Consider the following 12,863-nt stretch of genomic DNA (forward strand, 5'->3'; position numbering starts at 1 on the left):
TCATGCTGTGCAGCTCTAATGTGGCATGCTGGGCAAAGGCCCTGAGCCTTGAGCTTTTTTCGGTGGTGCCATGGCTTGTGCGCGTAAAATACAGTTATGCGCTCCGGTGCGTCGAAGTTGTGCGCATAGGATTGGTACGTGCTCAGGGAGATGTGCACACTGTTGTGCGCACAGATTGAAGTTATGCGCCCGACACAGTAAGCACGTGGCTATGCAAGTCGCTTGTGCGCACAGTACTTGGGCGTGCGACGTTGTGCGCACAAGACAGGGCGAACAGATCAAAATGGTCACGGCGACCACCTCGGAGGGTCTCCAAGTGGGAGGACCCTCGGACCTTAACGGGGTCTAACTAGGGCAGATCAACCCAGTGGCACTGTTACCGGCTAGCGACCTGTGCGACTCCTCGAGCTTCGGAGACTTTTAAATAGATTTCTACCTTACCTTGTCTCGGCGCTTCCTGGTCTCGTTCCGGGCGGTCTCCGGCTGCGGGGGGAGAGGGAAAATACCTTCACCGTTGTGCTCGAAGTTGCACCCGCTGCCTCTCAGCCTCGCTCAAAGTCGGGGGCTAGGTCTAACGCTGTGCTAGCGTGCATAGAGTCCCGAACTGCTATGGAGACAGAAAATACTGAAGAGCTGCACTTCCCGCAGGGGTATATGTACTAGGAATGACATCAGATTGAAATCTGATCTGTCTCCAACTGCTATCAGGAGTACACTATACCCATTGGTCCTGAGTCCATCTGCTACACGCTAGGACATTTTATTTTTATTGCATTTCAATTTAACACAATATAACATGTATCAGCAATAAAGAGACAAGAAATCCAATCTTAACATTCTTAATAAAGTCACAAAGAAATAGAGTGTAGCCCTAAATACATAGGAAATAAAGGGGGGAGGGGAACCATAAGAAAAACAAAAATAGCGAAATATCCATGAAAAAAAAAAATAAAGAAAAAGGAAGTTTCCATCACCTTTACACAATTGCCGTTCTACACAATTTATCCAGACATCATTCGGATAACCGAAAGGTGAAAAAAATTCTTATCTATGAGATCTGAGGCTTTGACATGTTGCACTAAGTTTATACTTTGCTATCCTTGCAAATGTATAGTAAAATTACAAAATTCTAATTACATCTTCTTCGAGCCTTCGCAAATGCGGGGTTTTTTTTTTTGGACGCTCAGTGAGCCTTTTGCTAAGCTTTGAGAGATGTGTCTGTCTGTGCCATCTTTTGATATCACCCTATGTGGCATGTCTAATTCAGCCCTGCTTGGAGAAATCATGCTATGAAAGTCACCCTAATTATATTGCACTTGATGTCTTAAATGTAGGCTTCCCAATCCTACAAAAACTGAAGCATTGAGTTTTATATGATTTTTAAAACTTCAATGCTTTATGAAACTTGAATAACATTTAACAGATATTTATAATAATCCATGGAAAATCTGCTTTTAAATTTAGTATTTAGTTATTACACAAAGTTAGAAATTAATTTATTTTTTTTTGCAAAGAATAAGAAACTAGCTAGTGGTTGGCACCTAGAACACCAGAAAAGTCTGGTTTCAAATCCCAGGCCTGTCAAACTGATTTTGGGCATTTATTTTCAATTTTTCCAGCTTTTATAAAATGAGAAAAACAGCCCAGTAATAATTGCTCGCTTGTGGAATGCTATTAAAACAGCAGCCTACTTATCTGAAAAATATTCGTGTTTCAAATGATGCTGGAGCTTTCCTATTTTATGAGATTGTGCCAGATCACAAAAACTTTGCCAATATTTTACCATATTACCTTAAAAGCTTCCTGACTGGTAAAAAAAAAAGTGGCTCAAGTTTCCTGCCTAGTTTTCCTGTTTTATTGCCAGAGTAAAAATCTTAATATATGCTAGCATGAAATCCTATTCAGCAGGTTTTCCAGATTATTTTACCATCCATTTGAATGAGCAGTTCCGCCTTTACCCTCCTGCTGGCTTCATGTTCTTCTGATGTCCCCCTGCGACTACAGATGGAATCTATCTCATCAATAAATATGGTTGTAGGAGCATAGAATCGTGCCTAGAAAAAAAAAAAAAAAAAAAAAAGGGGGGGAAAAGAATTGCACAATTAGTATGAGTACTTTTTTTTTTTTTTTTTTTAATTCTTTATCATTTTAGTTTCAGATTTACAAAGAAATTATTAATCAAAACAAATGTTGAAAAGAATACCATGCATATACAGAAAACAAAGTAGTAATATGAAAATAATTTGAAAAAATTGAGAAATAATTACAAAAATTATTTGAATTCTTCAATTTGTTTCCATATATGCAAAATCTAATAAAACAATAAGGTTAAAAAAGAAAAATACTCATATTTGCAATAAACATAAGAGAAAAGTTGGAGGCTGAGTTAAGGAACTAGGAAATTAAGGAGATATATTATAGATAATTAAACAACTTTAAATTCACAACCAACTGTTTCTATTTCTATGCCCATCATAGCTACTCACTTATCTGTGTAACACTTGTAGGAGATGATTCTGCTATAGGCGCTTCTATTGGGCCTATACTAGATTGCTGTGCCTCCACAAATTTTTGTAATTGGTCAATTTGATAGAATACATACACTTGTTCTTCTTTAACTCACATCTACATGGGAACTGTAACAAAAAAACAAATCCCAAAGAGACAATCTGTTGACGTAGGGCTAAAAATTCCCTACGTCTTGTTCTGGTAATTGGTGCTAAGTCAGGATAGAATTTGACCACCTGGCCATGAAAACTTGTTGGAAATGTTTTAAAGTATATTTTCATAACACTGCTCACATCTTGAGTAGTAACAAAAGATACAATTAGTGTACTTCTATGTACAACTTCTCCAAAACGCTCCCGAATAAGAGATCCTTTAAGGGGAATCTCATGAGATTTGCTTTAGATGTCGCATCCGCATACCAATTTCGTAGCCATAGTTGTCTTCTGGCTGCTACTACTGAGGCAACGCCTCTGGCTGGGGTGCACACTAGGTCTGAGCTTACGTCTGAGGAAGGATGCTGCAGATTCCATCGTATTTCCGGCCAAATTTGCGTCTCTCGAGAAGAGCAATCAGGCACTATGCTACCAGTGCGCAGCCACAAGCAATCTGCAGTGTCACTGCTATTGCGTCTAAGGCCTGCTTAAGGATGGACTCCAGTCATCTGTCCTTCAGGGCCGCTCCTCCCTCAATGGGAATCGTTGCTCGCTTTGAGACTGCACAGGCCATAGCATCCACTTCGGGAACGCAGGCGCTCCTTGGCCGCAGTTTCCAGGGTATAGCGTTTCCAAGGGTCGCCCTCCCTTTGAAGTTGGCCTCCGGGGCATTCCATTCCAGGTCAATCAGTTCCTGGATGGCTTCCAACATAGAACAGTAGCATGAGGCCTTACGAGAAGGCACCAAGATAGAGTTCCTCTTTGGTTCCGCCATAGGGTCAGTGCCCGGAATGCCCCGTGTCTCAGTCTGAGAAACAAGGGCTGGTAATTCGTCCTTGTGGAAGTGAAGCATGGTTCCATCCCTGGAGAAATTTCTCCTTCCAGGTAGTCACTCTCCTCACTGAGGTGTCTGGGCCCCTAATAGGGAAATTCTTGGTTAGGTGAGGCCTGTCTTGAGGCATCCGAGTAGTGCTGGGAGGATCTTGTGCTCCCGGCCTGGGTTGAGCCTGGTGCGCAGCGGAGGCTGTTCGCAGCCCTTTGAAGAATTCCACCCAAGAGGAGGGTCCCTGGGTCTATGATGATCCCAGGAGAGGGGTGGAGTTATGCCCCAGTGGTGTCCTCCTGTGGGGAGGTTGTGCTGAGATACGTAGGTCTGGGAATCATTCCTCAGTAGTTTCGGACCTCTTCCAGCAGTGGGGGTCCGTTCCCTCTGGGTTCTTCACACCGCGGGCATAGACAGGACTTCATTTCAGTCTGCGCAGCTCTTATGTCGCAGGCTGTGCAAAGAAAGGGCCTTCTTAGACACTGGTGCATTTGAATCTATGCTAGGTGCACAAGTTCCACTGCGTGCAAGAATTTGTGCGTAGCCGTAGTTATGCGCTCGGCATTTGTGCGTGACCGGAGATATTCGCACAACGAGTGTTTGTGCATATCCGTAGTGACAGAGTTGCGCGGCTCGGAAGTGCACTCGGCTCCGAGTTGTGCGCGTGACTATGGGGTGCACACATGTTATGCGCATAGGCCACCGGAAGATCCTGCACGTACCGCCGAGGGGGGAGGGAAGATGGCACCGACGACCACCGCGTGCAAGATGGCGCCCCCCCCTTAAGGGTCTCCATGTGTGTGGACCCTTGGACTGGATCGGGGTCTAGCCTAACCAAGGCTGCTCGACCCGATCGGAATTCCCTCTAACTCGCTGGAAGCAGAGTCAGGTACAGCGATCTGAGTTCTGGAGATCGGAGACCTTAAAGTAAAGTTTCCTTCTTAGCTGGTCTCGTCGCTTACCGCTTGTGTATCGGGCGGTCTCCAGCTGCGGGGGGGGGAGAGGGTTTTACTTTCACTGCCGCGCTCGGATGCACACTCGCTGCCTTTCAGCCACTCTGGGGGCTAAGTCCACGCCAGGACCAAGGCACACCTCTGAGGGATATCTGAAATCACCTCAGGCATTCTCGACTGGGGCTTGATCTTCTTAAAGGTACATTTTTTTCCTTTTGCTGTAATTGTTAACACTATTCTAGTGTGGAATAGTGTCCACATCTGCTATGGGACATGGAGAAATATTGAAGAGATGAGCATTCTCACGGGTATACGTAGGCTGACATCAGCTTTGAAATCTGACTCCATCTCCTATCTGCTATCAGGAGTACACTATACCCATTAGTCCTGAGTCCGTCTGGCTACACGCTAGGAAAGCGTCCTTTAAAAGACACCTCTGGCGCACTCCATTCCAGATCAATCAACTCCTGGATTGCATTCAGGAGGGGAAGGAAACAAGATGCCTTGCATAGGGTGACCAAAATAGGAACATTCTTCTGCATCCGCAAGGAGTCAGGCCCAGCTACTCAGAGTCTCCAAGGCCTGAGAGATCAAACCTGGCTACTCATCTCTATGAAAGAAATGGAGAAGAGTTCGATATGGCTCCAAATCTGGGGGAATGTTCCCCACCACCATTGGCATCATATTGATCCACCTGCATTCAAGCTTAGTCAGGCTGCATTGTATCACAGCACTTGACCATGTAGACAGGTGGAGGATCATTTGAAGTGCATGGACCAACCTTAATAGGCAGTGCCAATTTAGAAGACTGGCCCTGTAGAAGCATCTGCAATCCCTGGAAGAATTCTACTCAGGAAAAGGAGGACAGGTTTATTCCAGGCCCCATCGGCCTGAACCAGACGTCGTGAGAGCCAGCAGCTCTTGACGACTGCCTATGGTTCAATCCAGGGATTGGACACCCCCGTCATGTCTCCTTCAGCCCACTCCCCTCTCACTGTTCATCCAAGAACTGCAAAAGGTCATGCCCCATAATAGTCACCAGCTCCTCTCTCCTGAGCAGCCTTCCACTGATGCATTGTCCCTTTCTGAAGGAGTAATCTTCCCTGTCTGCTGGACTGACTATCTCCTTGCCCTTTTGCCCAGACAATTACCTAGGACCTTCCCAGCCAGTAAAGTATTTTGGCACCCCAAATGTTGCCATGGCTAACCTAAAGTTCTTCCAGGTAAAGGATAAAAATATAACTGGAGGATAAAAATTAAGTACCCCAGTTTTTACAGCCTAATTTTATATGCTTATACTTTTATTTTCTTTTACTGGTTATTAACTGTTTTTATAACTGAGAAGCCTTGTATTAATTTTTTTATCTTTATTAACTCTGTTTTATGACTAATAGCTCATCTTATTTCTATTCTTATTGGATGTTTTGTACAAAATGTTTGTAAACAGTTGTGATGGCTAGTCTAAACGCCAGTATATAAAAACCTAATAAATAAATAAAACAAAAGAGTGTGAGGACATGGATAAGGGCTAGGAAGGGTTTGAGGAGGAATACATAAAGAAGCTGTCCAAGCAGGACCACCCTGGGATTTTTTTTTTTTTTTATTAATTAACAGGCTACATCAGTCTACAACTTCACAAGCCTAATTTGGCTTTAAAAGAACCTCTGAGAAGCTTCATGTGTGTAGAGGGGGAAGAGATCTGTTTTTGCAGGCTGCTCTCTCCATTGCTCAGTTATCAGAAAGGGAAGGAGAGAGGATAAACATGCATGTGAGGTCACCTGATGAAATAACTTGTTAGACTGGATCTATGCAGGCTATTGTTCCTGAGGAAAAATATGTAGCCCCAACAGAACTTCTCTATTCAACTGTGAAGGAAGAGGGGAAGTAAAGAGCCTGGCATGCATTATTTATTATTTTTGGCACAAAGCAGTGATAAAATGTCTGCTGACTCTGCCATATGAAGAGCACCAAAGCAGCCCTGTTTCATCGTAGGAACCAGGGCTCAATCTGGGAAACCCACCCAGTTTTGCAAGATGCTGACTCCTCCACAGATTGCACCCTCCCATCTGGCATCTGCCCACTCCCAAGCCATGAAGAAAGCACCAGCTAACACACCTGTGGTGCCATACCTCCCTCTTTTATAGCCATACCCGAAGAAAACAGAAAGAGGGAAGGGGGGAGGGGGGAGGAGAGTGATCATATCAGAACCCCTGACCAAGTCCAAATCCAGAAAAGCATCATAGAAGACCAGGAGCAAGTTCGGGAAAGAGCATTTGTTACAAGCTGCCTTAAAAAAAAAAAAACCCACTTTACTGCCTCCTTGTTGGTCTTCGAGAATAGAGGGAGTGTGCACCATCAGTAGCTCCTGCTACTGGACTCACCAAGGGAACAAAGTAACTCAGACCTCAACTGTTCCCAAGGGGAAAGAGAGAATTGGGACTGTTGTCCAGAGAGTCCAAGGTGCTGCCTTCGTTCCATTGGGACCCTGGGCCTAAAGTCCACCCGAGAGCGGCCTACTCCTGGCTGCAGCACCAGACCACATGTCTGCATCATTTGCCGGAGACGAAGAAATACTGAAGAGCTGAAGGTAGCACCAGACCACTATAGTGGCATTGACATCAGCTTGGAAGTGTGTGTAAGGGTGTGTGTGTGTGTGTAAGAGTGTGAGTGTGAGTGTGTGTGTAAGAGTGTGTGTAAGAGTGTGAGTAAGAGTGTGAGTGTGAGAGTAAGAGTGTGAGTGTGAGAGTAAGAGTGTGAGTGTGAGTGTGAGTTGGACTGGTCTGACATGGACGACAAGGAAATGCAAACTTTGAAACTTGATGTACATAGGAGATATTCTTGAGCACATACCACAGCCAAGGTCATCAAGCTGTAAGCCCAAACAAAACATGCAAATTTAAGTGATAATCTGCAACAGATATCCTATGGCTGTAGGGCAGGCATCTCTTGAAATCACTTAATTTCTTCATCATTATCGAGAAAAAAAACACAGTGAACTTAAACCCTGATATTTTGATGAAGAGGGGGAGCTGGTCAATGCCTCTAGAGGCAACAACCAGGGAGTAAGAATAAAGTTTGGGCTGAACAGCTGAAGCTGAAAAAAGAAAGAAAAAGGACCAACTAAAAGTACCAAGTGGCAAATGGATTCCAAAGAGCAGTACAGTAATGTTTTGATACCTGGGTTAAATTTTCAAAGGATTTTTACCACAAACAGCTAGGAAAATTTACAGGTAGCAAACCACTATAAAAATAGGTACACCATAACATATTTCACAGCTACCAGAATAAATATTTACCATTTCAAACAGCAAACGAACAAGTTTCTCCGACTCTCCTCTGTATTTTGAAGTAAGTGTTGACGAAGAGATATTGAAAAACGTTGTTTTGCATTCTGTGGCTACAGCTTTTGCAAGAAGAGTTTTCCCAGTTCCAGGTGGACCAACCATCAATACTCCCTGTCCAAAAAATTTAGGGTTAAAGTACTATGGCTAAAGATTGATAAATTTTAAAACAAATAAGGCAGGATAAAATATATATTTTTTTTAAATAACTGTTTATTAATAATGCATCAGAAAAATATCAAAACATAAGGACAGACATAAAATATTTCCATTTTTTCTCAGTCTAATACAAACTCCCATGTCCTTCATCCAATTTTTAAATCAGTTTTCCATACCGCTACCAGTATTTCCAACAAAGTATGTGTCTAAACTGCATAAAACGTTACATAGCAGTAGATACAGAATGATTTAATGCTTATGACACATCCTCACTTAAGCATTAAAAACAGGAGACACCACGGGTTATTTCCTTTTACTTATTGTAGCTGTAATATAAATTATGAATTTGTAAATAAAGAAAATGATCTTTTGCTGTGAAACCCGTCTGGTGACTTTATGCAAAAGTGTGCATCTTTTGTGTTTCCTTATTTATGTAATCACCCAGGACATTGGAAATTCCCATCCCTTCATGCCGAAGAAAGCAATTATTTAAGCCGAAGGGAAATTGAGGTTAACTTGTAAGGGTAATAAAAGGGACGCTATTGTGGATAAACCAAATTTACCCCTAAATAGTTTCCATGTTCTGCGCATAGGGTGCATCAAATCCTGCCTCACTAGACTCACAGGAATCTCTTCTGGCTTAGCATGTAATATACATTTTAAATCAAAAGGATGAAATCCCTTACTTTCAACTGAATAATCTATATAATCAATTTCCATGTTTATTATTGTTCAATGTATTGACAAAGGAAAAGCTTGATTTCCTGCATTTTTAGTTGGAATGTAAACCGATGTGATATGTAAAATCGAACACCAGTATATAAAAAAATAAAAAAATAAATAATCACCATTACCCAACAGCCAGTCACCTATCACTCTCATATATCTAAAATTCGGAAAACCTAAACCACCCTCCTTCTTGGGTATCCAGTCTTGATAGTGACAGTCTAGCTCTCTTCTTATGCCATAAAAATTGTGTACAAGAGGCTTCAATCTTTCTAATATCAGCCCTCAGCCAATAGAAGGGGAGTAATTGCATAAAACAAAGACTTTTGTGTAATATTTTAATGAGTGCAAACTAAAATGTATATTTTAATGGAAGATTAGTTTGTCAATAGTTAATCCAGTTACTTAGCCTTTTTTTTTTTTTTTTTACTCAAAATGAGTATCATTTCATAATATATGAGACAACCACCAATTAAACACCTGTGAAGTTGTCATGCCAAAAGACTCTTACATCTTTATACACTGGGATTACCATTTTGCATCAATCTCTGCAGACAGATGGCGATTGCAACCTCCTCCAAACATGGCAGCAATTTAATATTAGTGTTACTGTTCCAAAGGCTTGATAAGTGGAAAGGCAGTCTTGGTACAATGAAGTATTTTTAGGATAAGATTTGTAGCCAATTATGGCCTGGATTTATCAAAATGCACTAAATATCGCATGCAATAGGAAAAGGGGCGTGTTTTATGATAATAGCGCACTTTGCGATAAACTGCCTATCTTAGAGCTTCGCCAGAATTGTTTGTATTTCCTACGTACAACCACTGGGGGGACCATTTTAAGCTGCTGGAGATCCAGCCTAGCTATCAGGGCCCTTCTACAAAAAAAAAAAAAAAAAAAAAGAAACTGGGAGAGAGAAAGAGAAAAAGAGAAAGGGAGAGAAAGAGAAAGAGAGAGACTTTAGCCATAATGCCCATCATACTAGGTAGGTAGTCACCTAGTCACTCGAGGTAAGGTGTAGGTATTAGTGTAGGGGGTTAGGGGCCACTTTGACATTCAAAGTGACACGTACAAACAGAACAGTGCTCTCCTGTGAAGATTTGATGACCTTTGCAGTGAGGAAACTCACACAAAGATGAGATTTGTGCAATGTTCTCTCTACCTGAGTAACATCAAGCATAGTGCGATAAAGCCCTATCACATGGCTTTACGCAAATGAAAACGGTGTAGTTAAAATACGCATTAAAGCTGTGCGATATGGCTTCGCAAATTATGAAGCCAGCCTACTTGGCCACAAATCCCGCCCCAAACTCCTCCCTTTTTCTAATTTGCATCGCACTATGCGTTATGGATTTTTCGTATGCGTTAAAGGCATTTTTTGCATGCGAAAACGCCATATAGCACTTTGATAAATGACCCCCTATGTTAGTTATTCATAACTGCAATATTTATTGCCACTTAAAAAGTACAGACTTTACACAAGCTTATGTAGTATCAAATTGCTACTGTAAATGTTTGAAAAAATTATAAGCAATGTTATAAAATAGAAAACAACTACGACAAGAATTGAAATAGGAATATTCAGTATGACACTATAAAGCACCTCAGTGTCAGTGGATCATTTCATTCATTTATTAAAATGTATTAATCGCCTAACACTAGAAGGCCTAGGCGTTGGATATCTCTTTAAAAAAAAAAATAATAATAATAATTTTTAGACTATAAGAGATACATATTTTTTTCATACCTTCCATGGTCTCCTAATTCCCTTAAAGAACTCTGGCATCCACATAGGTAATACTACAGCTTCCTTCAGTAATTTTTTGGCTTCTTCTAAGTCTGCAATATCATCCCTAGAAAAGAGGTATTTAATATGAGAGGTATTAAACCCTTATCAAATTTCAGTTCCAAACCTAAAATTAGTTGAAAGAAATTCAGCAAAACTGGGTAGAGAAAGTATATCCCTTTTTTCTTTCTTTTTTAAATGCAAGTATTTTCACTTTTAAAGTTTGGCTGTTTATAAGGTTTCAACAGGCATACTATTTTCAGATTGTTACTTACAAAAGGGTAAAAAATGGATAATGTACAACTATTTTGATTTTATAACATCTTTTAATTGCAAGAGAAACTCCCAATTTCATCAAGTCAAAACCCTACCATGTGGTATAAAAGATTCCACTAGAACATCTAAGTGGCTTAATGAGGGCATTTTTCAAAGTCATTTCCATTGGCAAATCAGCTTTTTGCCTGCAGAAATGCTGAGTTTGAAATCCCCCTACCCCCACATCATTATGGGTAAATGTCCCAATGCTGTCACACATCTTTGGCATAAGAAGGGTGGGGTTAGGTCAGGGAAAGGAAAGGAAAAATATGCAGGTACTTCCCACAGCTGTCTCAATTTTCAAAGGGAAGCACCACAGGGAGTTTTCCTTTGAAAATAAGCTTGCAGGTCTGCAGATACAATGTACCCATGAGCCTGAAAACCCCGCAAACTTTTTCACAATTGCTACCAACATGCTGAAGTTTCTTTTATGGAAAAAAAAAAATGTACCCAGATACAGTGTCATGAAAAGTCCAAATTAAACACACAAAGGTATGCTAAAGCCTGGCGTCAGCACTGCACGAACCAAAATCAATGCTTAGCTGATCCTGTGAATTCTTAGATCACAAGTCTGACAATTCACTTGGTGCTCTAACGGTTGTGGCCCTACAGATAGTGAAGTTGCTTACCTGTAACAGATGTTCTCTGAAGAAAGCAGTTCAGTCATAAGTGCATCATGTAACCATATTCAGCACTGGACAATCCTTCCAGAGATTTCTAGAAAGCCCTTTACTGCACATGCATGGGAATTCCTGCACTGCCATGGCACTCTAGCCTACATCGATTTTACTAGCATAGCTTTGACTGGGGAGGGGACAGCTCCAAGAGGAGGGAAGGAGAGGCTACCGTATGTGACTGATGTTTGAAGACAGCAGTTCACCACTTTTTACATGTAAGCAACTTTACTTTCTCTGGACATAAGAACATGCCTTACTGGGTCAGACCTAGGGTCCATCAAGCCCAGCATCCTGTTTCCAACAGAGGCCAAACCAGGCCATAAGAACCTGGCAAGTACCCAAAAACTAAGTCTATTCCATGTTACTGTTGCTAGTAATAGCAGTGGCTATTTTCTAAGTCAACAATTAATAGCAGGTAATGGACTTCTCCAAGAACGTATCCAATCCTTTTTTAAATACAGCCACACTAACTGCACTAACCACATCCTAGAGTTTAATTGTACACTGAGTGAAAAAGAACTTTCTACGATTAGTTTTAAATGTGCCACATGCTAACTTCATGGAGTGCCCCCTAGTCTATTATCTGAAAGAGTAAATAACCGATTCACATCTACCCGTACTAGACCTCTCAAGATTTTAAACACCTCTATCATATCCCTCCTCAGCCGTCTCTTCTCCAACCTCTTTAGTCTTTCCTCATAGGGGAGCTGTTCCATTCCCCTTATTTTGGTCACCCTTCTCTGTAGCTTCTCCATCGCAACTATATCTTTTTTGAGATACAAACATTATTTAGTCAGACAACTAGTATTCCCCATCTAAAGATGGTCTTCAACAAAAAATGGAAACAAGATCCACCAAAAAGCTGAAAACATTTTTGCTGGAGGAAGTTTTTGGGGTTTTTATTTTTTTTGTATCCTTTGCATATTTTTTCCAACATGAAAGACAACCTGAAATATAATGGGTCTTGGGAGGGATAAAGTTGGACTTTCTCCAAGAGGCCATGGTGAACAGACAATCCCATAAAAACACCATATCCAAACAAGTAATGGAATGTAAACGTGTGAACTTAACTCTCTCAGAAGGAATTGTATCACATGGGTTAAAACAAGCTGTGATAAAGCCAATCCCTAAAATTAAAAACTGGAAGAATTGATGATTGGGACAACTATTGACCAATATCTAATCTGTCTTTTCTATCTAAAATACTTGAAAAAGCAGTGTTATCCCAACTTGGTCGCCTAAGTTATTTACAAGATATTCTCTTCCCAAATCAATTCGTATTTAGGAAACATTGTTCAACTGAGACATTACTCCTCTCTAACAGATTCTGTGTTAAGAGGGTTTGATGCTGATAAGTTGATTAGCACAAGATAGGATTTAACAGCTGCCTTTGACCCCATGGAACATAGCCTGTTGTGCCAG

The 12,863-nt window shown here is 41.2% G+C and overlaps 1 protein-coding gene across 1 annotated transcript in view; it reads right to left on the reverse strand.

The window, feature by feature from the left end:
- Positions 1 to 12,863, reverse strand: part of KATNA1 (katanin catalytic subunit A1) — a 182,292-nt gene that overhangs the window by 69,013 nt on the left and 100,416 nt on the right. The window contains exons 6-8 of the mRNA XM_029594070.1: positions 10,411 to 10,516; positions 7,733 to 7,891; positions 1,928 to 2,054 (exon numbers count right to left, since the gene is read on the reverse strand). Of these exons, the coding sequence (XP_029449930.1) occupies positions 1,928 to 2,054; positions 7,733 to 7,891; positions 10,411 to 10,516 (392 nt within the window). The remainder of the gene's footprint in view (positions 1 to 1,927; positions 2,055 to 7,732; positions 7,892 to 10,410; positions 10,517 to 12,863) is intronic.

The sequence above is a fragment of the Rhinatrema bivittatum genome, chromosome 3 (genome assembly GCF_901001135.1).
Source record: "Rhinatrema bivittatum chromosome 3, aRhiBiv1.1, whole genome shotgun sequence".
Classification (NCBI taxonomy): Eukaryota; Metazoa; Chordata; class Amphibia; order Gymnophiona; family Rhinatrematidae; genus Rhinatrema; species Rhinatrema bivittatum.